The sequence below is a fragment of the Limanda limanda genome, chromosome 9 (genome assembly GCF_963576545.1).
Source record: "Limanda limanda chromosome 9, fLimLim1.1, whole genome shotgun sequence".
In the NCBI taxonomy this organism is placed as follows: domain Eukaryota; kingdom Metazoa; phylum Chordata; class Actinopteri; order Pleuronectiformes; family Pleuronectidae; genus Limanda; species Limanda limanda.
The window spans coordinates 912,101-936,590 of record NC_083644.1 but is presented as its reverse complement, the minus strand read 5'-3'; the positions used below and the strand labels follow the sequence as shown (position 1 = coordinate 936,590).

The 24,490-nt window shown below is 46.5% G+C and overlaps 2 protein-coding genes across 3 annotated transcripts in view; one reads left to right on the top strand and one right to left on the bottom strand.

Moving 5' to 3' along the window:
* The window catches only part of trmt1l (tRNA methyltransferase 1-like), an 11,768-nt gene extending 2,993 nt beyond the window's left edge, over positions 1-8,775 (bottom strand). The window contains exons 1-12 of one of the 2 annotated variants that reach the window (XM_061077841.1): positions 8,715-8,775; positions 7,178-7,261; positions 7,033-7,095; positions 5,776-5,889; positions 5,293-5,372; positions 4,876-5,032; positions 4,569-4,689; positions 2,260-2,339; positions 1,770-2,022; positions 1,389-1,601; positions 1,121-1,311; positions 914-980 (exon numbers count right to left, since the gene is read on the bottom strand). In XM_061077841.1, coding sequence (XP_060933824.1) covers positions 914-980; positions 1,121-1,311; positions 1,389-1,601; positions 1,770-2,022; positions 2,260-2,339; positions 4,569-4,689; positions 4,876-5,032; positions 5,293-5,372; positions 5,776-5,889; positions 7,033-7,095; positions 7,178-7,261; positions 8,715-8,775 — 1,484 coding nt within the window. The remainder of the gene's footprint in view (positions 1-913; positions 981-1,120; positions 1,312-1,388; positions 1,602-1,769; positions 2,023-2,259; positions 2,340-4,568; positions 4,690-4,875; positions 5,033-5,292; positions 5,373-5,775; positions 5,890-7,032; positions 7,096-7,177; positions 7,262-8,714) is intronic. The other variant, XM_061077842.1, reaches the window with a different exon arrangement.
* Positions 8,776-11,237: 2,462 nt separating this feature from the next.
* On the top strand, positions 11,238-21,939 carry LOC133010906 (interferon-induced protein with tetratricopeptide repeats 5-like). Its single transcript, XM_061078564.1, has 3 exons — positions 11,238-11,274; positions 13,997-15,250; positions 21,666-21,939. The coding sequence occupies exons 1-3, from the start codon at positions 11,270-11,272 to the stop codon at positions 21,907-21,909; spliced, it is 1,503 nt and encodes a 500-aa protein (XP_060934547.1). The 5' UTR covers positions 11,238-11,269; the 3' UTR covers positions 21,910-21,939.
* The last annotated feature ends 2,551 nt before the right edge of the window (positions 21,940-24,490 follow it).

The window sequence follows — 24,490 nt, the reverse complement described above, 5'->3', positions numbered from 1 at the left end:
ATGTTGAGTGTCTGTGTGTTGTGTGTCTGTGTGTTGTTTTTCTGTTGTGTGTCTGTGTCTTGATGTTGTTGTGTGTCTGTGTGTTGATGATGTTGAGTGTCTGTGTGTTGTTTGTCTGTTGTGTGTCTGTGTCTTGATGTTGTTGAGTGTCTGTGTGTTGTGTGTCTGTTGTTTGTCTGTTGTGTGTCTGTTGTGTGTCTGTGTGTTGATGATGTTGAGTGTCTGTGTGTTGATGATGTTGAGTGTCTGTGTGTTGATGATGTTGAGTGTCTGTGTGTTGTGTGTCTGTGTGTTGATGTTGTTGAGTGTCTGTGTGTTGAGTGTCTGTGTGTTGATGTTGTTGAGTGTCTGTGTGTTGTGTGTCTGTGTGTTGATGATGTTGAGTGTCTGTGTGTTGATGATGTTGAGTCTCTGTTGTGTGTCTGTTGTGTGTCTGTTGTGTTGATGTTGTGTTGATGTTGTTGAGTGTCTGTGTGTTGATGATGTTGAGTGTCTATCTGTTGTGTGTCTGTTGTGTGTCTGTTGTGTGTCTGTTGTGTGTCTGTTGTGTGTCTGTTGTGTTGATGTTGTTGAGTGTCTGTGTGTTGATGATGTTGAGTGTCTGTCTGTTGTGTGTCTGTTGTGTGTCTGTTGTGTGTCTGTTGTGTGTCTGTTGTGTTGATGTTGTTGAGTGTCTGTGTGTTAATGATGTTGAGTGTCTGTGTGTTGTTTGTCTGTTGTGTGTCTGTGTCTTGATGTTGTTGTGTGTCTGTGTGTTGATGATGTTGAGTGTCTGTGTGTTGAGTGCCTGTGTGTTGTGTGTCTGTTGAGTGTCTGTGTGTTGTGTGTCTGTTGTGTGTCTGTTGTGTGTCTGTTGTGTGTCTGTTGTGTGTCTGTTGTGTGTCTGTTGTGTGTCTGTGTGTCTGTTGTGTACCACAGCGGTCCCAGGTACACAGCCGTCCTCCCAGGCAGACTCCCATGACAGTTGCAGGGCAGCGTTTCTGTTGGAGACGAGTCAGGATGAACTTCTCCTAGTTTCACTTCAGAGAGTTGTGTGTGTTGATGTGTGTGTGTTGTGTGTGTGTGTTGTGTGTGTGTGTTGTGTGTGTGTGTTGTGTACTCGATGCTGCGTCTCACTCACCGTCCACCATGTTGCCCAGTCTGAGGAAGACTCTCTCCTCGCACCACTGACAGTGGACCAGCTTCCGCAGCTTCTTGGCGGACTCGTCGGCCTGCGCGGGCCCCCGGAGGACCCTGACCACCACCAGGACGAAGTGCTCCAGCGCCACGGCCAGCAGCACCTCCACGCCTTTGTTACAGCGAGCCGCCGCCCTGCGCACACGGGGAAACCGGGGCCTGAGTTCTGTCTCCAGTCTGGGGTCGGGGGGCGTGAGGGTCGGAGGTCTTACCTGGCCACCGTGGCCAGCACGATGCGTGCGGCCAGCTCCTTGTAGTACTCGGTGCGGACGATGTGGCTGCTGTAGTGGCGCAGCGTGGCGTTGGGCGCCTTGGCGTACAGCGAGCCCGTGTCCGTGGACGTCACCGACACGACGCCCAGGTTCCGGACGTTTCTGAAGGCGGCGTCCAGGTAGTTCACCGCCGTGCCGAACGGATCCAAGTGACTGGACACATTTTTGGAAAAAGTTAAACCACGGACGTGTGACATTATCAGGAGAATCAATCCAATCTGTCAATCAAGGAAACTTATTTAATTAAGAAACTAAGATGAATTAACTGTTTCTTCACTTTTTGATTATTGAGTTCATATCGGATCGTATCTCCGCGCTCACATGTAGTCAAAGGACCGAAGGTGCATGATGACGTTGGCATCCATCTTGACGACCTCCACCGTGGCGAGTGGCGTCCCCTCCGCCTCGCTGCCGCTGCCCTCGGGCGCCCGGGGGCCTCGGGCTCCTCCCTCCACCCGGATGTCGTTCAGCTCGCAGTTCTCTTTGATCATTTTGACGCAGGTGTCGCTGATGTCCGTGATGGTCACGTTGACGGCGTGACGGAGGTGTTTGGCCCACTGGAGGCCCATGATCCCTGAGGGGGCGCACGGGGGGGGGGGGGGGGGGGGGGGCAGACACAAGATGGAGGTTAAACGTCGACCTTCTCCACAGCAGGTGAGGTGAAACTGAACGTTAGTGGGCGTCGGCCTTCCCAAAGTCAAGGTTACAAGAAGGAATCAGTCTTTAGGGACTTTGACCTTCTCCAACATCATATCCTGATGTCAATGATCAAACTAGGAACAGGATCTTAAAGCTGTGAGAAGCGTCTGACCTGTGGCTCCGAACGCATCCAGACACTCCAGCGGCTTCCTCTCCTCGGCCAGAACGGCCAGCGCACAGAACGCCAGCTGCCTGGAACGCCACAGACACACAACATCAGAACCCACAGGGGCCAGGCAGAAAGGAAAAGCTGCTCACAGACACACACACACACACACACACACACACACACACACAGACACAGACACAGACACAGACACAGACACAGACACAGACACAGACACACACACACACACACACACACACACACACACACACACACACACACACACACACACATATAACTTGTGATTGACTAAAAACATTTGTTGTTGTTGAGTGTCTGTGTGTTGATGATGTTGAGTGTCTGTGTGTTGATGTTGTTGAGTGTCTGTGTGTTGTTTGTCTGTTGTGTGTCTGTGTGTTGACGATGTTGAGTGTCTGTGTGTTGAGTGTCTGTGTGTTAATGTTGTTGTGTGTCAGTGTGTTGATGATGTTGAGTGTCTGTGTGTTGATGTTGTTGAGTGTCTGTGTGTTGATGATGTTGAGTGTCTGTGTGTTGTGTGTCTGTGTCTTGATGTTGTTGTGTGTCTGTGTGTTGATGATGTTGAGTGTCTGTGTGTTGAGTGTCTGTGTGTTGATGATGTTGAGTGTCTGTGTGTTGTGTGTCTGTGTCTTGATGTTGTTGTGTGTCTGTGTGTTGATGATGTTGAGTGTCTGTGTGTTGTGTGTCTGTGTCTTGATGTTGTTGAGTGTCTGTGTGTTGAGTGTCTGTGTGTTGATGATGTTGTGTGTCTGTGTGTTGATGATGTTGAGTGTCTGTGTGTTGATGATGTTGAGTGTCTGTGTGTTGTGTGTCTGTGTGTTGATGATGTTGAGTGTCTGTGTGTTGATGTTGTTGAGTGTCTGTGTGTTGATGATGTTGAGTGTCTGTGTGTTGATGATGTTGAGTGTCTGTGTGTTGTGTGTCTGTGTCTTGATGTTGTTGAGTGTCTGTGTGTTGATGATGTTGAGTGTCTGTGTGTTGATGATGTTGAGTGTCTGTGTGTTGATGTTGTTGAGTGTCTGTGTGTTGAGTGTCTGTGTGTTGATGTTGTTGAGTGTCTGTGTGTTGATGTTGTTGAGTGTCTGTGTGTTGATGATGTTGAGTGTCTGTGTGTTGATGATGTTGAGTGTCTGTGTGTTGTGTGTCTGTTGTGTGTCTGTGTCTTGATGTTGTTGAGTGTCTGTGTGTTGATGATGTTGAGTGTCTGTGTGTTGTGTGTCTGTGTCTTGATGTTGTTGTGTGTCTGTGTGTTGATGATGTTGAGTGTCTGTGTGTTGAGTGTCTGTGTGTTGAGTGTCTGTGTGTTGATGTTGTTGAGTGTCTGTGTCTTGATGTTGTTGAGTGTCTGTGTGTTGATGATGTTGAGTGTCTGTGTGTTGTGTGTCTGTGTCTTGATGTTGTTGAGTGTCTGTGTGTTGATGATGTTGAGTGTCTGTGTGTTGTGTGTCTGTGTCTTGATGTTGTTGAGTGTCTGTGTGTTGAGTGTCTGTGTGTTGATGATGTTGTGTGTCTGTGTGTTGATGATGTTGAGTGTCTGTGTGTTGATGATGTTGAGTGTCTGTGTGTTGTGTGTCTGTGTGTTGATGATGTTGAGTGTCTGTGTGTTGATGTTGTTGAGTGTCTGTGTGTTGATGATGTTGAGTGTCTGTGTGTTGATGATGTTGAGTGTCTGTGTGTTGTGTGTCTGTGTCTTGATGTTGTTGAGTGTCTGTGTGTTGATGATGTTGAGTGTCTGTGTGTTGATGATGTTGAGTGTCTGTGTGTTGATGTTGTTGAGTGTCTGTGTGTTGAGTGTCTGTGTGTTGATGTTGTTGAGTGTCTGTGTGTTGATGTTGTTGAGTGTCTGTGTGTTGATGATGTTGAGTGTCTGTGTGTTGATGATGTTGAGTGTCTGTGTGTTGAGTGTCTGTGTGTTGATGATGTTGAGTGTCTGTGTGTTGTGTGTCTGTTGTGTGTCTGTGTCTTGATGTTGTTGAGTGTCTGTGTGTTGATGATGTTGAGTGTCTGTGTGTTGTGTGTCTGTGTCTTGATGTTGTTGTGTGTCTGTGTGTTGATGATGTTGAGTGTCTGTGTGTTGAGTGTCTGTGTGTTGAGTGTCTGTGTGTTGATGTTGTTGAGTGTCTGTGTCTTGATGTTGTTGAGTGTCTGTGTGTTGATGATGTTGAGTGTCTGTGTGTTGTGTGTCTGTGTCTTGATGTTGTTGAGTGTCTGTGTGTTGATGATGTTGAGTGTCTGTGTGTTGTGTGTCTGTGTCTTGATGTTGTTGAGTATCTCACCTGTTGGCCTTCATCTTGCGGTTGAAGTAGGTGTCGCTCTTCTGGGGGGTGGTGTGGTTTGGGAGGAGCTGCACGTTTGTTCCAAGTTCTTTCATGATCTCAAAGGGCTGACCAGAGGGAGCTGCGGACACACACACACACACACACACACACAGACACACACACACACACACACACACACACACACACACACACACACACACACACACACACACACACACACACACACACCACTTTACATACAGTCACTGATCATCTCTATAAACAGTGTTTTATAAACGGTCTCGATTTCATTCCTGTGATTTACCGGGCTCTTCGAGCGGCGGGTCGGAGCTGCCGCTGTAGCTGGCCTCCGTCTCTCCCTTGTTGACGTGGCGCTTCAGGTGACTGACCATGTCGGTCTTGCGGGCGATGGTGACGGAGCAGACCACACAGTGATAGTGAGCCACGTGTCGTCCTGACGCCTGGAGGCAGAACACAGGAACTCAAACCAACACCAAATGAACATTCATGTGTTTAAAAGGCTCTTTGGCTGTTTTTACTTTTTGGATTTGTATTTTCTGCTTCGTGCAGACTTGAATTAATCACTGGGTTCTTTCTAAATGTGCAGCTCCAGAATCTCTGTTTTCATGAAAAATCTCTGAATGTTAAGCAGAATAAAAGAAGAAATGAAATGAAGCGTTCACTACAGAACAGAGAGGAAGTCCGATCCTGCAGCTCTAACCTGATCTCCTCTCACCTGGTCTCCAGCGAGGCCGGGCTTCAGGTTCCTGCAGGGCAGGTGGCAGATACACATCCTCTGGCCTGAGGAACAGGTCAGAGGTCAACCATCACACTGACACCCAGAGAGCAACGTGTTATTTTGACTGTTCTGTTTGAGCTTATTATTCTTTCTCTGATGTTCCAGAACTGTTCTGACAAGTCAGCGTTTACTGTCAAATCTATGAAAACAAGAAAAAGGCTAAAAGATCAGACTATCTCATATTAAAACAATTTAAAGCAGAAACTGCTCACACATTTTAAAGCATTTAACAATAAACATTTCCACAGGAACATGTGGGAACCTCCAGGTCCAGAGACACAGACTCAGACATTTGTTCTCACAAACAGAACCTCCAGAAAAAATCCAGACTTCGATGCATGTCTGAAGCGCCTTAGGTTTTGCTTCTGGTCCCATCAGCAGCTTCAGGGTGCTTCTGCTTCCTACCTTCAAACTCAGCGTAGACCTTCCAGTGGAGGTTCTGCAGGTGTCGACGCAGCTTGTGGCTGTAACAAGCTTTAAACTTCTCCTCCGGACACAGAGGACAAGACTTGCGTCCCGCTGACGAGGGAAAACACAAAATCATTCCTGTTTCAGTCGCAGATTATTTTCTGGATTGATCAGAGAGAAGAAGAGTTCCTCACGTTGACTCTTCTCTCTGGAGTCAAACTTTGTAGACGTCATATTTGTCTTTAGGGAACTTCCCTATCTGTACCTGACTAACAATATCGTCAGTTGAATCCCAATCCTCTGTGCAATAAGAAGATTGGAACATGGTTCTTTTTTTAAATAACCCAGTTGCTGACCTCATCTACTATGGAGGACCATACATGACTTAAGTATAAATAAATAAATAAATGTGGAAGACATTTATTTAGACATTTATGTTGTTATTAACGTATTCATTTATTTATGTATTAATTTATTTATTTCCTTTTTTATTTATTTATTTATTTCTGTATTTATTTCTACATTTATTTATTTATTTATTTATACTAATGTCATGTATGGTCCTCCATAGTCTACCAGGCTGGGGCCCAGTCACAGGCCTGGTAGACTATGGAGGACCATACATGACTTAAGTATAAATAAATAAATAAATGTGGAAGACATTTATTTAGACATTTATGTTGTTATTAACGTATTCATTTATTTATGTATTAATTTATTTATTTCCTTTTTTATTTATTTATTTATTTCTGTATTTATTTCTACATTTATTTATTTATACTAATGTCATGTATGGTCCTCCTTAGTCTACCAGGCTGGGGCCCAGTCACAGGCCTGAACTGGTTGAGCTGCAGACCTGGACTCAGGATGAAACTTTATTTCACTTTACTCTCTGTCTTAATGTCACTGTTGCACATGTATGATTTGTTGTTGATGCATGCTAGTTGCATTAGTTCAGAGGCACAACTCAGGTTGTTGACTTTATAACACGACCCTGTGATAACAAGGAACATTTCATTGAATAGTGCTGTTGAACACACAAAACACCGAACTCATCTGCCGAAGGTCTTCGTTCGGTATAAACCTACAACTGCTGTGGTTTCCTTTACATTTGACATATTAAATGTCTTTTTTTGTATAATCAGCTAAACAAAGCTCAGAGATCCTTTGTGGTGTTCGACACTGCGAGCAGCTGATCCTTCAAGCTGCCTGGTCCTGGTTTCGTGCTGACGAGCCCTGAGGGGGCGGACTCACCTCCGTTGAGGTCCACCAGCATCTCCAGGCCGTCCAGCTGGCTCTGGATGGAGACGTGTCTCTCTGTCAGATGAAAGCATGATGTTTACCTGAGCGCTTACAAAACTGTGAACTGATCATCAAACAGCAGCTTGTGATAAATCACCCGAGGTGGTGGTGGAGGGTTTGGCATCGTGGTCTGCAGCCGCCTGGTCCTCGCTGGCCGAAGCTGCGTCTGCACCGTCGCCACCTACAGGCAGAAAAAACACTTTCACTATTCATCAAGTCAAAACCAAAGCAGTGTCTCAACCTGGATCCTTTGAGGAAGTCGTGGATCTTTGGTTTGATTCACACGTCAAATCAAAGACTGTCAGTAAATCACAGATAACAACCAGTCCTGTGGTGCAGCTCCACCATGAGACCACGTGTAGATCACCCATAACAACAAGACACAGTGTGGTCCTGTGGTGCAGCTCCACCATGAGGCCACGTGTAGATCACCCATAACAACAAGACACAGTGTGGTCCTGTGATGCAGCTCCACCATGAGACCACATAGAGAAACCTATAACAACCGGACACAGTGTGGTCCTGTGATGCAGCTCCACCATGAGGCCACCTAGAGAAACCGATAACAACCGGACACTGTGTGGTCCTGTGGTGCAGCTCCACCATGAGACCAAATATAAATCACCCATAACAACCAGGCATAGTGTGGTCCTGTGGTGCAGCTCCACCATGAGACCACGTGTAGATCACCCATAACAACAAGACACAGTGTGGTCCTGTGATGCAGCTCCACCATGAGACCACGTGTAGATCACCCATAACAACAAGACATAGTGTGGTCCTGTGGTGCAGCTCCACCATGAGGCCACATAGAGAAACCGATAACAACCGGACACTGTGTGGTCCTGTGATGCAGCTCCACCATGAGACCAAATATAAATCAACCATAACAACCAGGCATAGTGTGGTCCTGTGGTGCAGCTCCACCATGAGACCACATAGAGAAACCTATAACAACCGGACACGGTGTGGTCCTGTGGTGCAGCTCCACCATGAGGCCACCTAGAGAAACCGATAACAACCGGACACTGTGTGGTCCTGTGGTGCAGCTCCACCATGAGGCCACATAGAGAAACCTATAACAACCGGACACGGTGTGGTCCTGTGATGCAGCTCCACCATGAGACCACATATAATAACTAACAATAACCGGACACTGTGTGGTCCTGTGGTGCAGCTCCACCATGAGACCAAATATAAATCACCCATAACAACCAGGCATAGTGTGGTCCTGTGGTGCAGCTCCACCATGAGGCCACATAGAGAAACCGATAACAACCGGACACTGTGTGGTCCTGTGGTGCAGCTCCACCATGAGACCACACATAATAACTAACAATAACCGGACACTGTAAGGTCCTGTGGTGCAGCTCCACCATGAGACATCAAAGTAGGCGACGCTGCGGACAAACGTCAACATCTGCGGGGAATCGAACCTGTGACTGGTCACCACGACCCGGTGGCTGCTGAGTGTTTGGGCCCTGTGGCGGAGCTCCGTGCTGAGGCCCTGTTTCCTTTCAGCCGTTACAAACTGAAATCCTTCGTGGATTCGAATTCGCCGCAGACGAAGAATAAATAACGAAGGAATCTGCAGCTCCCGCTCCGATGTGGAAGTTCGTGCGCAGTTTGCTTACGTTTGATTTCTGCGTCCTCCTGGTAACGCGGAGCAGCTTCCGCCTCCTTCAACTCCGCCATTACGATCTGCGGTAACGCCCGCCCCCTCCCGCCTGTGATTGGCTCTCTGTAGAAGAAGAAGAGCTGTGATTGATCAGAACAATAATCAAATGCTAAGAAGGGGCGGGACTTTGCCCAACTCGGGTGGGAAAACAAATATAATTTAATTGTTGATTAGAAATTAATCACAATAATTATAATAATAAAAATAATACTTAAAAATAATGTGTAAAAAATATTACAAATAATAAGAATAAATAATAATGGTAAAAATAGTCATCATCATCATCATCATCTATCAATCTACACCAGTAGGTGGCAGGTGGCATATTTTCCCCAATATATAATGTTATGTTATATTTTTAGTGTGTCTTAAAGTTTCTCTGTGTGTTTACGTATGCGTGTGTGTGTGTATGTGTGTTTGTGTGTGTGTGTGTGTGTGTGAGTTTGTGCATGTGTGTGCGTGTGTTTGTGTGTGTGTGAGTCAGTTTCTTTTACAGACAAATGAAAGTTAGTGAGGACCATACTTGACTTAAGTATAAATAAATAAATGTATAAATAAATACAAAAATAAATAAATAAATAAAAAGGAAGTTAATTAATAATAAATAAATAAATAAATAAATATGTTAATAACAACAGAAATGTCTAAATAAATGTCTTCCACGTTTATTTATTTATTTTATTCCCTCATTTCTGTTGCTTATGCTAATGAGAAAGGCGGGCCTAACCGCAGTCTCATGCAGGATTGGTCACAGGAGTGTAATGATCCAGTCCTTCTACTTCTGCCTTTCAATGCTGACTGGTGTCCAGTAGCTGTTTGCAGTGTTGAGCCAGTTCACACTTAAAATGAACTAGTTCAAGTTCAGAGGGTTAGTTCAGGTTCTTTTTTATTGGGATGATTAAGGTGTCAGTAATCCTGACTGTGAGCGTCACGTCTCGTGTTCTCCTGAGCACAAGGAGCGAGCAGAGAGGAGGAGGAAGCAGAAACTCCAGCTCGGTACAAACCAGCTGCAGCTTCTGCTCTGCACATGAAGCAGCTGATCTCTGAGCAGATGTGACCAGAGAAACTCGCTGTTTTCACTGTTTCTACTGTTCTACAAAGTCACTCAGCAACATTCAATGAAATGTAAAATATATAAATGTTGAAATAAATAAATGTGGAAATAGGTAAAGAAATAAATGAATACATGTGGACATAAATACAGAAGTAAATTAATCAATGTGTTAAACTTATTCCCACATTTATTCCAACTTTTATTTATTTCAACATTTAATTGTCCATATTAAGATTAAGATTAAGATACATTTATTTGTCCCAAACACAATGTAAATGAGGTAGGCGGTCCCAAACTCAGTCTCGAGCAGGATTGGCTGTGGACTAGTGGCAGAAACTTGGACTATGGGCAGAAAAGGTCTCTGGTTCGTCTCTGGTTCGACTCTACGGAGAAACAACAAAAAGACGAACCTGGATTGATCTGTCCAAAAATCCAAGAGGATTCTCCCTACCCTGTCTAGTGCCCCTGAGCAAGGCACCTTACTCCCCCAACATCTGCTCCCCGGGCGCCGTACATGGCTGCTCACTGCTCTGTGTGTCCTGCACCAGATGGGTTAAAAGCAGAGGTTAAAATTCCCTACAATTGCATGAGTGTGCTTGTGCATGTCTGTGCATGTGTTTGGGACAAATAAATGTATCTTAATGTTAATCTTAAGGATTGGTCAACTGAGCACACACACTCACTCACACAGGCCCCGCGCAACACACTCGCTGAGAGACAGAAGCAGTGACTTAGAATTGAGCTCGTGAAGCAGCCGCTCAGTGACTTTGTAGAAACAGTGAAAACAGCGAGTTTCTCTGGTCACATTTGCTCAGAGATCAGCTGCTTCATGTGCAGAGCAGAAGCTGCAGCTGGTTTGTACCGAGCTGGAGTTTCTGTTTCCTCCTCCTCTCTGCTCGCTCCTTGTGCTCAGGAGAACACGAGACGTGACGCTCACAGTCAGGATTACTGACACCTTAATCATCCCAATAAAAAATAACCTGAACTAACCCTCTGAACTTGAACTAGTTCATTTTAAGTGTGAACTGGCTCAACACTGCAAACAGCTACTGGACACCAGTCAGCATTGAAAGGCAGAAGTAGAAGGACTGGATCATTACACTCCTGTGACCAATCCGGCATGAGACTGCGGTTAGGCCCGCCTTTCTCATAAGCATAAGCAACAGAAATGAGGGAATGAAATAAATAAATAAATGTGGAAGACAATTATTTATTTATTTCTGTTGTTATTAACTTATTTGTTTATTTATCGCTGTATTAATTAATTAATTTCCTTTTTTATTTATTTATGTATTTATTTATATATTTATTTATAGTCAAGTCATGTATGGTCCTCCATATTCTCTGAACATGAAAGTGAAAGTTCGCCTCAGTTCGCTGGGCGTCGCCTCGTCAGCTCCATATAACGCCGCTCAGCAGTCAGACGTTCACACAGCTGCAGAGTCAGAGGAGACGAGATGAGGTGAGTTCATTTCATTCATGATTCTTCATGAACATTAATGATCCTTTAAGTCAGGGACAGTGTTTGTTTCATCACATCATCTTGTGTATGGACGTTAATAATAAGAATAATGTGAATTAAAGCAGCACTGACATAGTTTAAAAGACAATTCGTTAAGATAATTATAATTGAAGTAAATCAGGAACTTGAGTCGTTGTTATTTTACTGTTGAATAAATTCTTTTGTCAGAACATTTTGTTGGGGTAGAGTCCTGACTTAGAACAAAGAGTCGTAAAACCTTAGGCCAGGCTCGGGAAACCCCTTACATTTAAAAATCCAGCATGGGCCCTTATCTCCATGTGGCAGCAGGTCACTTCCTGGGTCCTCCACGGAAAGCCTGCCCCTGGGGGCCAAATCCTGACCTTTCCATTGGCCGCAGGCCACACTGACCCCTGACCCCTCCTCCAAGGAGGCTGGCCTCCTCCCAGGGATACAAAACCCCTGGAATCAGAGAAATAACTCTCTTCACTCAGATGCCCAAGCGACAACAGGACCCCTAGGGGTCTTAATAGTTAACTCGGTATTTTTAAGAGACTCTCTTTGTCCTCTTCTTTTTCACTCCAGCACTGACGTTCCAGTTAGGCCTCCTCCGGTCTGACCCAAGGTTCCAGTCGCTAAAGGAGGCGACTAACACTCTCTTTGTCCTCAGATGCTCAGGTCGTATCCAGACCCTCCAGGGGCCTAAACACACGACTCAGTAACTAAGGAGGCGATTAGACGTTTGTTTAAGACATTTATTTGAATTCATTTCATTTTTATTCTTTCATCTTAGTCGACGTTTTATTTTGGAAAGGACTTTTCCTGTTTTAACTTGAAAAGACAAAACAGGAATCTCACTCGGGACGAGTGAGACACGGACTTTTATTCTTTTTCCACACGATCTTCAACCGGCTCCACGCAGCCGCACATCCCTGCAGAAGAAGACGAAGCTTCATCCCGTCACGGAGCATGACTGATCCGCTTCGGTCCGGCCCAGCTGCGGTGCTCACGGGAGCTCGCCTGAGAGGCCAAGACATTGTTCACTGGACTTCCGGGGATTCGCGCCAAGTCGCATGCAACCCACGAAATCACGGTCACAGTAAGAGGCTTATGTTGTCTGGGCAGATGTTAGTTTTAATATGTAGCGTGTTGATTTAATACTTGAGTGTATTTTGTTGATGGAACTTCCGTGTTCCATTGTTTTAGCCGGCCACTACTCCGAGCCGCTACTTCTGGTTTCCGGTTGGATCGCAATGTTTTGTGTTGCAGTAAATAGGGCCGCGAGAAGCGCCTCCGCCCGCACTGTTAACGTCTGTGTGAGTCTGCAGTGATTTCACCGATCAGAACCTCGGCCCACAACGCTCGCTTGAGGGCTGAGGGGTGAATCACTGTTAACTCATCTCAGGCGTACTTTTAAGAGCTTCTTTGAACTCTCCTTACATCTCTCTCTCTCTCTCTCTCTCTCTCTCCTTCTAAACCGACCTATACACACTTCTGACCTGTATTTATAATACAGGTCATGTCACATAGTTAAATCTATGCTTAGAGAGGCTGAACACATCTGGAAACCATTCGGCCCCAAAGCCAAGCAGAGATAAGAATTCTCTTTGCCTAAAATTTCCTTTGTGTAATTCATGTGACGACCACCAGTGTGCGCTCCGGCCACATGGTGTCATTAACATATTCTCCATTTTGGATAACGTTAAGTTAAACCCACCATTTTGAGTCTATTATTGCCACGCCTCCGCTCTCTCTCTCCTCCCATCCTGGCTCTAAATTCATAACGGCTCCGCCATCTTGTTTTGTAGTCAATCCGCCATTTTGAGAGTTTTTAGGCCTTGATTCCACGAATCATGATCGGCCTCCATCTTAGATGTGATGTCACTACGCGTCATCGCCACCCCCCTTCTTTTTCTCTCTCTCTCGCACACACACACACACACACACACACACACACACACATTGATAGACACAGACAGACACACACACACACACAGAGACACATAGATGGACCAGAGGTTACATGCGTGTTCTAAATTGTGATAAGCTGCTGTTGTTATCTTTGAAATATGGGAGTTTGTTAAAATGATAAATCATTGAATAACATTATAACTTTATTTCCCCTTTTTAATAAATACTTTTGTAATTAAAGTATCTGTAGTCGGTGATTATTTGTGCATATGTATGTGATTGCAGCTGGATTATGATTGCCTGTGCTCGAACTTAGAAGCCTTCACTGTTTATTAAGTAATCGTTAATATTAAAATATTGACATTATTAATTTGACATTTATCATTATGAGACTGATAATTATAGCTTGACATCGTTGGCCCCTGGGAAACCAGGGTGGTGCCCCCCTTTCTCAATTATTAATATAGATAGTATTATTCTTAAATTGATAATTTTATTGTGTTGGACTAATTATTTTCATTATTCTTGGTTGATAACCTTATCATTGTTAATTGATAGCTTGTACTTTCTAATTGATAATTCCTATTTTCTCATTAGTGGTTTTATTGTTATTTGATTACTGATCATCTTCAATTAATAATTTAATTATTTTTGATAGATAATTTTTATTATTTTAATAATCATATTTCATGATTATTATTAATTAGCCAACGTCAAGTCTACTCCTATTGCACAACAATTTTATATCAACCCACTGATGATGTGTTTAATGTTTATAATTAATCTCCATCAGTGCTGCTCAGAGTGAAATACCCCTGGAGGGCCAGCTGGGGGCGCTGCAGTGCCACTTCACCTGGGATCTGGAGCCCGGCAGAAACAAACTTTTGAGAATCAAGGACAAGCTGCAGGACATCGGCACAGAGGGAGAACGCAAGTGGCTGGGACACATCTACAACCTGCAGGGGTACGTCCACTTCCAGCTGGGGTCCATTGAAGAAGCCAGGAGCTTCTTCAGCAGAGCCGAGGAGGTCTTCAGGCAGATGAGAGGAGCAGAGGAGGGTCCCTGGCTGGTGGTGACCTACGGGAACCAGGCCTGGCTGCACCATCATCAGGGAGAAGAAGCAGAGAGTCGGGCTTGTCTGTCAAAGATCGACGTCCTGATGACTGAGGATCCATCGCAGGACGAGTTGCACCCGGAGATCTGCGCTGAAAAAGCCTGGACTCTGATGAAGTTCAGAGGAGAACAGAAGCTTCTGGCAGATGATTACTTCCAGAGAGCCATCCGGATGCAGCCGGATGTGGTGGAGTGGCAGACCAGCCACTTGTTATTGTTAGTTAAGATGTCCAAACACAGCAGACCAGGGGTTGAGGAAGACATCATGGAGAAGCTGAGAAAAGCCAAGGAACAGGATCCAGAGAACCTGTACCTCGCTGCCGTTTACCTCCTGCAACTCGCTGAGAAAGAACAACCAGACCAAAGTGGAGCACGAGAGTTAGCCACAAAGATTCTGAGAAACCCTGTCAGCAGCTACAGTGGAATCAAACCTTTGCTGTGGTTTTACAGAACCTTCATCTCCTTGGACGAGGCTGTGGCTTTGGCAGAAGAGGCTCTGAAGCTACATCCGGATGAACGTTATCTGAAAAGATGGGTCGCACTCAGCTACAAATGGAAGATCTGGGAGAAGGACGGTCGCTCAAGTCCGAGCCTGATAGAGAAAGGGATCCGTGTCCATGAGGATTTGCTTTCTCTTTATCCTGATTCCTCATTTATGAAGAGAATAGACCTCGCAAATATTTACGCAAAGTCAGAGAACACCAAGGCAAAATCTGAGGAGATCTTCCAGCAGCTGCTTGTAGAAGATCTGCAACCTGATGAACAACAAATCTTCTTCAACATCTACGGAAAACATCTGTACTTCACTCAACAGCAGCTTAACATGTCAATCCTGTATCACATGAAGGCGGTGGAGATACCAATCAAGTCCGACTTTCAGGAGAACAGCTTCAAGATTCTGGAGAAGCTCAGATACAACCAAGATGTAGACAGGTTTCTGTCCAGGCTGAAAGAGTCTCAGAATCAGAATTCTTTTTATTGCCACGTATATTTGCATATATTGGAAATTGCCACGGTGTGGTTGGTGCACTGTACATAAAAACAAAATAACAATATATACAATAAGACAATATATACAGTAAGGGGAGGGGGGCAGAGGTCAGTGTGGTGCAGGGGGCTTGTTTGTGGGCCCCACTGCCACGGGGCTGGGGGGGGGGAACTGTTCAGGTGGCGTGAGGTTTTAGTCCTGATGGCCTGGAACCTTTTTGGGCTGGGCTCCTCCTGAAGTCTGCCACCATCTCTACAGTCTTCAAAGCGTTTAGCTCCAGGTGGTAGAGGGGAGAGCACACAGCACAACAGTGTATCTATATTTTAATTGTTGATTCGAAATAATAATAATGATAATAATAATAATAATAAGGTGAGGGGCCAGACTAAGAATGGTTCAAAAACCCTCAATGAATATCGTTACAAGAGGAGATGGGACCCAGCCCGGAGGAAGCCCGGGGCCCCCGTCTGGAGCTAGGCCCAGACGGATGGCTCGATGGCGAGCGCCTGGTGGCCGGGTTTGCCACGGAGCCCGGTCGGGCACAGCCCGAACAAACTACGTGGCACCCCCCCTCTCTTCATCTCATGGGCCCACCACCTGTGGGAAGACCCGTTGGGGTCGGGTGCGCAGCCACATGGGTGGCAGCGAAGGTCAGGGGTCTCGACGGACCAGACCCGGGCGGCAGAAGCTGGCTCTGGGGACGTGGAACGTCACCTCGCTGTGGGGAAAGGAGCCGGAGCTTGTGAGGGAGGTGGAGCGCTACCAGTTAGATCTGGTGGGGCTTACCTCCACGCACAGTCTCGGCTCTGGTACCGTACTTCTGGATAAGGGTTGGACTCTATTCTTCTCCGGAGTTGCCAAGGGCGTGAGGCGCCGGGCGGGTGTGGGGATACTGATAAATCCCCGGCTGAGCGCCGCGGTGTTGGAGTTTACCCCGGTAGACGAGAGGGTCGCCTCCCTGCGCCTAAGGGTTGTAGGGGGGAAAACTCTGACTGTTGTTTGTGCGTATGCACCAAACAGCAGCTCAGAGTACTCGGCCTTCTTGGAGACCCTGAATGGAGTCCTGCATGGGGCTCCAGTAGGGGACTCCGTAGTTCTGCTGGGTGACTTCAACGCCCACGTGGGCAACGATGGAGATACCTGGAGAGGCGTGGTGGGGAGGAACGGCCTCCCTGATCTGAACCCGAGCGGCCGTTTGTTATTGGACTTCTGTGCTAGTCATGGATTATCCATAACAAACACCATGTTCGAACATAAGGGTGCTCATAAGTGTACCTGGTACCAGAGTACCCTAGGCCGAAGATCAATGATCGATTTTGTGATCGTGTCATCTGATCTGAGGCCGCATGTTTTGGACACTCGGGTAAAGAGAGGGGCGGAACTGTCAACCGACCACCATCTGGTTGTGAGTTGGATCAGGGAATGGGGGAAATTTCCGGATAGACCTGGTAAGCCCAAACGAGTAGTGCGGGTGAACTGGGAACGTCTGGAGGAGGCCCCCGTCCTAGGTATCTTCAACTCACACCTCCGGCGGAGTTTTTCTGGCATTCCTGTGGAGGTTGGGGACATTGAGCCGGAGTGGGCGGTGTTCAAAGCCTCCATTGCTGAAGCTGCGGCGGCTAGCTGTGGCCTCAGGGTCTTAGGTTCCTCAAGGGGCGGTAACCCTCGGACACCGTGGTGGACACCGGTGGTCAGGGAAGCCGTCCGATTGAAGAAGGAGGCCTTCCGGGATATGATATCCTGGAGGACTCCTGACTCGGTTGCAGGGTACCGACAGGCCCGAAGGGCTGCAGCTGCTGCCGTGTCGGAGGCTAAGCAGCGGGTGTGGGAGAAGTTCGGAGAGGTCATGGAGAAGGACTTTCGGTCGGCACCAAAGTGTTTCTGGAAGACTATCCGGCACCTCAGGAGGGGGAAACGGGGAACCATCCAAGCTGTGTACAGTAAGGATGGGACTCTGTTGACCTCAACTGAGGAGGTCGTCGGACGTTGGAAGGAGCACTTTGAGGAACTCCTGAATCCGAAAAACACGCCCTCTATGTTGGAGGCAGAGCTCGAGGTTGATGGTGTTTCGTCGTCAATTTCCCTGGTGGAGGTCACTGAGGTAGTCAAACATCTCCGCAGTGGCAAAGCCCCAGGGATTGATGAGATCCAGCCAGAAATGCTAAAGGCTCTGGGTGTTGAGGGGCTGTCATGGTTGACACGCCTATTCAACATCGCGTGGGAGTCGGGTACAGTGCCAAAGGAGTGGCAAACCGGGGTGGTGGTTCCCCTGTTCAAAAAGGGGGACCAGAGAGTGTGTACCAATTATCGGGGTATCACACTTCTCAGCCTCCCTGGTAAAGTCTACTCCAAGGTGCTGGAAAGGAGGGTTCGGCCGATCGTCAAACCTCAGATTGAAGAGGAACAATGCGGTTTTCGCCCCGGACGTGGAACTACGGACCAGCTCTTCACTCTCGCAAGGATCCTGGAGGGGGCCTGGGAGTATGCCCATCCGGTCCACTTGTGTTTTGTGGATCTGGAGAAGGCGTATGACCGGGTCCCCCGGGAGAAACTGTGGGAGGTGCTGCGGGAGTATGGGGTAAGGGGGTCTCTCCTCAGGGCCATCCAATCCCTGTACTCCCAAAGCGAGAGCTGTGTTCGGGTCCTCGGCAGCCAGTCAGTTTCGTTCTCAGTGGGTGCTGGTCTCCGCCAGGGCTGCGCCTTGTCACCAATCCTGTTTGTGATATACATGGACAGGATATCGAGGCGTAGTCGTGGTGGGGAGGGGTTGCAGTTCGGTGGTCTGAGGATCTCGTCACTGCTTTTTGCGGATGATGTGGTCCTCATTGGATCATCGGCTTGTGACCTTCAGCACTCACTGGATCGGCTGGCGGCCGAGTGTGAAGCGGCTGGGATGAGGATCAGCACCGCTAAATCTGAGGCCATGACTCTTAGCAGGAAACCGATGGATTGCTTACTCCGGGTAGGAAATGAGTCCTTAGCCCAAGTGAAGGAGTTCAAGTACCTCGGGGTCTTGTTCGCGAGTGAGGGTACTATGGAGCGTGAGATTGGCCGGAGAATCGGAGCAGCGGGGGCGGTATTGCGTTCGCTTTACCGCACCGTTGTAACGAAAAGAGAGCTGAGCCGCAAGGCAAAGCTCTCGATCTACCGGTCGATCTTCGTTCCTATCCTCACCTATGGTCATGAGGGCTGGGTGATGACCGAAAGGACGAGATCGCGGGTACAAGCGGCCGAGATGAGTTTTCTCAGAAGGGTGGCTGGCATCTCCCTTAGAGATAGGGTGAGAAGCTCAGTCATCCGTGAGGGACTCGGATTAGAGCCGCTGCTCCTTTACTTAGAAAGGAGTCAGCTGAGGTGGTTCGGGCATCTGGTAAGGATGCCCACTGGGCGCCTCCCTTGGGAGGTGTTTCAGGCACGTCCAGTGGTGAGGAGACCTCGGGGAAGACCCAGGACTAGGTGGAGAGATTATATCTCAACATTGGCCTGGGAACGCCTCGGGATCCCCCCGTCAGAGCTGGTCAATGTGGCCCGGGAAAGGGAAGTCTGGGGCCCCCTGCTTGAGCTGCTCCCCCCGCGACCCGACCCCGGATAAGCGGATGAAGATGAGATGAGATGAATAATAATAATAATAATAATAATAATAATAATAATAATAATAATAATAATAATGATAATAATAATAATAAATAGAATAAATTCTAAGAATAAATAATAATGGTAAAAATAGTAATCATCATCATCATCATCATCATCATCATCATCATCATCATCATCATCATCATCATCATCATCATCATCTATCAATCTTCACCATTAGGTGGCATATTTTCCTTAATATATAATGTTATGTTATACACTGCTCAAAAAAATTAAAGGAACACTTTTTTATCAGGGTATGGCATGAATTCAATTGCACTTTTTTGATAATTATCTGGTCAGTTAAGTAGCAGAGGGGATTGTTAATCAGTTTCAGCTGCATTGGTGTTGATGGAATTAACAACAGGTGCACTAGAGGGGCAACAATGAGACGACCCCCAAAATAGGAGTGGTTTTGCATGTGGAGGCCATTTCAAGTTTCTCCCTCTTGATCACTTTGACTGGTTTTCCATTAGTGTTGGCTTTAGCTAGAGTCATTATCTCTACTGGGAGCATGAGGCGATTTCTTAACCCTACAGGAGTCGCACAGATTGTCCAACTCCTCCAGGATGGCACATCCATGCGTTGCGTTGCAAGGAGATCTGATGTGTCTCCCAGCATCATCTCCAGAACATGGAGGAGATTCCAGGAGACAGGCAGTTACTCTAGGAGAGCTGGACAGGGCCGTAGAAGGTCCTCAACCCATCAGCAGGTCCGATATCTGCTGCTTGTGCAAGGAGGAACAGGTTGAGCACTGCTCGAGCCCTACAGAATGACCTCCAGCCCTACAGAATGACCTCCAGCCCTACAGAATGACCTCCAGCAGGCCACTGGTGTGAATGTCTCTGCCCAAACAGTCAGAAACAGACTTCATGAGGGTGGCCTCAGGGCGCGACCTCCTGTAGTGTGCCCTGTGCTCACTGCCCAGCACTGTGAAGCTCCATTGGCATTTGCTATAGAACACCAGAATTGGCATGTCCGCCACTGGCGCCCTGTGCTTTTCACAGATGAGAGCAGGTTCACCCTGAGCACCTGTGATAGACGTGAAAGGGTCTGGAGAAGCCAAGGAGAACGCTCTGCTGCCTGCAACATCGTTCAGCATGACCGGTTCGGTGGTGGGTCAGTGATGGTCTGGGGAGGCAGATCCATGGAGGGACGCACAGACCTCTAAAGGCTAGAGAACGGCATCTTACTGCCATTAGGTATCGGGATGAAATCCTTGAACCCATGGTCAGACCCTACGCTGGTGCAGTAGGTCCTGGGTTCCTCCTGATGCTCGTAATGCCCGGCCTCATGTGGCAAGGGTATGCAGGCAGTACCTGGAGGATGAAGAAATTGATGCAATTGAATGTCCCTCACGATCACCTGACCTACACCCGATAGAACACCTCTGGGACATTATGTTTCGGTCCATCAGACCAGGTTGCTCCTCAGACTTTACAGGAGCTCACTGATGCCCTCAGACAGATCTGGGAGGACATCCCACAAGACACCTTCCGTTGTCTCATTAGGAGCATGGCGTGATGTTGTCAAGCATGCATACAAGCACGTGGGGGCCACACAAGATATTGACAAGCATTTTGAGTTGCAGAAATTTAATTTTGGCAAAATGGACCAGCCTGCCACATCACTTTTTCACTATGATTTTCAGGGTGTCTATAAAATTGAGCCCTCTGTAGGCTGAAAACTTTTATTTCCATCAAAGATGTGGCATCCTTTTGTTCCTAAGACATTAAACTCTCCATATCAGTATAAATATCCAACATAATTTTTTTTCACAATGAGATCTGATGTGTTTTCAAAGTGTTCCTTTAATTTTTTTGAGCAGTGTATTTTTAGTGTGCCGGCGCATGCTTCTGCAACTGCGTCTGCGGCTTTTCACGCAGCTGTGTCGAAGGACTCGTTTTAATTTATGCTTCCCCAGGGGTTGCGCGCGTTGCAAAGCAATTCACCGCCAGACCAGGGACTAGGGGGAGTAATGTTTTTTTTTTCAAAGACGACCTAAGAGACGCCTTCTTTGTGTGTGGCAGTAGCATAGACTGTATATGGACAGTAGTCGTCTACTGTTTATTTACATCGTCACTGCTGCTCCTCAGAGCCTTTTTCTGGCGGAGAAATTTGTCCCATATCTTCCGTTATACAAGTGGTCATACTTTCGGATCTCTTCTGCCGAACACATTTCTATTTGGTCCATATTCGTTCTTCTAAATCTTCAGTGGTTTCTGCCGGTATTATGGGGCATGAAACCGGAAATGTGACTCCGGACGGGATGTAGTTAGCAGACCAATCACAGCCTTGCGGGCTGCCTGAGGCTTGCGGAGCTTTGCCGTCTAGTTTGAAAAATTGGGCGACGCACGTAAGCGCGTAAGGGGCCCGGAAAGGCTGTTGCGCTTGCGGGCCCCTGAAAACGCAGAGGAGAACGATGGTGTGATGTCACTGCATTGGTTAAAGAATGTATCATGTGATGATTAATCAGCCTCTTGTGGCGCCCTCTCAGCATTTTGCGCCCTAGGCAACCGCCTATGCCAGGAGCCGGCCCTCATCTTCAGGAATGTGCTGTTGCAGTAATGTTGGCAGAGAGGGAGAGTTGACTGTCAGGTGTCACACCCAGGTTCCTACCAGGTTGATCTGTCTTTCTTTTACAGACAAATGAAAGTTAAGTGTCTGTGTCTGTGTGTGTGTGTGTATGTGTGTGTGTATGTGTGTGTGTGTGTGTGTGTGCAGGAGAGGAGGCTCTGCAGCTGATCTTCACGGACAAGATGTTGGACAGACACTTCACTCTCTGAATATGGAATCCAGCATCTGTCCCTGGTCCAGACGGCGTGGAAGGTTCCTGGAGGACGGACGGACAGACAGGGACAATGTCCTCACATACCTCCGCTGTGTGCTTCACCAAGCTACTTCCTGTTTACAAAAGTCCAACCTTTATTTCAATAAACCTTTAAGCGATGTTCCCAAGTTGCCTTGAAATATGTTTGAAAAGTTGCTGTTGCACGAAATAAAACCGTGTTCTCTCTAAAGTCTCATGTTTGATCAGTGTGTGGGAATCAGGAGGTTAAAGCCTCAAGACTCGTTAACAGGGCGTCAAATACTGGTCAAAAAATAAATATTTTTTAACAATAACTTTACTTTACTCCATCTTAAAGGAACAGGAAGTTTGACTGAAGGCTCGAACATGGATCCTGCAAAGCCTCGATCGACCTCCATCAACAAAACGATAAAAGCGTCAGCTAAATGTAATGTAATGTAATGGACTATGGCCCACTGTATTGGACTTCTCAATTTAGACACCAGGTGGCGCCAAACTCACCCCTGACTTGCCAGCTGTCCTTCAGAGCGCCGCCACGAACCTGTGCTGTTACACACATCAGGGTTTGGTTATTTCCTGGAGTTGGAATTCCCCAGGTGGCGTTTGCAATACCTAATTTGTCCCGCTCCATCACTCTACACTGACAGTACCGGTTCTGTCTTAGCAATCGTACCCGGACCAGTGTGAAGATGTGGGTGAACCACCTGCGTACCTGGCCGTTCACTTTGATCTGAGAATGGAGCTCTGCGTTTTTTTTTGCCAGATTTCAGTTGATGATGAGGGATCACCAGGCCCTTGTTGTTAGAACAACTAATCTATTGATATCAGACCAGTAGCATCTTGAGTATCTTTTAAATCTCTTCTCGAAACACTTTCTATCCTAAAGCGTTGATGAATGTTTCTTACATTGATGAATGCCATGTCTTCATAAGTTGAAAGCTCAGTGTCTGTCTTTCCCAATCAGCATAGGTCACTGCCCACGTCAAGGGCATGAGACTGCAGTGCACACACAGAAAACTGAAAAGAACATTTAAGTCATAGAACCGAAATCTAAAAACAGCGCCGCACAGGACTTCTTCTATTTTGAACATTAAATACCCCAAAGAATGCTCGACGGAATACAATTCTACGTTTAGGAGACGATCGCATAGGTGAAGTTAAAACAATAGTGTGATGTCAGATTTTACCATCAGCTGAGCATCTGTGGATCCTCGACCTGAGCGTGACGGCACATATCGGCCGAGCCAAGTTCAGATGAATAATATTCGGGTTCAGGTCCCGCTTGGTTTCAGAGTCAATAGGCTACACCTGGCTAGAACATTTGAACTAAAAGCTGCAGCAGTAAAACTATGGAACATGTGACACATTTAATGTTTTTCTGCTGAGTAACAGACAAACAAACCAAAAAAACTAATGCTGACAAAAACATGAGCAACTTGTTGGAAGTGATAAAGTATGAAATGCATCATTGCTTTGACCTGTAATTACACTCCATGACGTGTTCCGACACAGAAATAGTGTGACCAAGGCAAAAACAACACACATGTCACCCGTGTGTGTGTTTGTGTGCACACACGCCCATAACCACATCATATTAATAGCATACTTCTGACTTTCAAAAGTCTAATAATGAAGTAAAAATAGAGAGAAGCTGCGAAGTCAATTAGACAGTAGGTGTGGCAGTGTAACAGGGAGCGTCAACAATACAGCCCTGTCTGAATACCAACCCTATGATGACTGACTTTGAATAAAATCCCTCAATGACACGACTATGGAATAACCTTCCACTGGGAATCAGACCAGCCACCATCTTGTTTAAATACAAATTTGTATAATATGGCTTTTACCTACATTTCTTTTGGCTACATGTGATTTTGTTATGTTTTTGAAACACTTTGTAAATTAGTTTTTGAAAAGAGCTATATAAATTATGTTTTATTATTATTTTTAATATAATAAACTCATTAATCTGGAAACCTTTACGCGTAAAAAATTTTTTTGCGCAAATTAATCACATCAACAAGTCTGACCACAATTTCTTGCCGTAGTCCTCCAGTGCGGATGTTTACCTGCCTGCGGACGAAGAAGTAGCAAAGTGATGAGTGAGGAGACGGACCCCGATGTGCTTAACGGCTAATTTAGATTTAAAAAGCTTCGGAATGGGAGTTTAGATAAAACCAAAGTTGTTTGTACATACTGCAGTGATGGACTTTCTTCCCACCGTAGTACAACGAGTCTGAAGTACCATCTTCGTGCAAAGCACAGCTAACACAGACGCTAACACCGAGACCAGATCAAGCCATGCTCGTCAAGCTACACTGGCGGAGTGCTGCAGAGCCGGCTCTGTCAACAAAACGACAACAACTAAGCTAACTAATGCTATCGCTAAATGGGTCGCAATAGACTGCAGACCCATCAACATCGTTGAAGACAAGGGGCTTCGAGACATTATCCAGATCGCCTCAGGGGACTCATCCTACAAAACGCCTTTGAGGGGAACTATTGTCACAAGAATCCATGAACTCTATGGAAGTGAAAAGGCAACGAAAGTGGAGCAGCTGGCGGGAGCTTCATTTATTGCACTGACAGGAGACCACTGGACATCAGTAAGCAACCATAACTACCTCGGCATAACAGCTCATCTAATAGATGATAATTGGCAGCTGCACTCGTTTGCGTTAGGTGTAGTGCAAACAGAGGAGAGGCATTACGCTGAAGCATGCGCTCGCCAGTTTCTTGA

Coding starts and splice junctions, on each gene's coding strand:
- LOC133010906 (XM_061078564.1), top strand. Junction 15,251..21,665: donor TACAACCAAGATGTAGACAG/GTTTCTGTCCAG, acceptor GTGTGTGTGCAG/GAGAGGAGGCTCTGCAGCTG.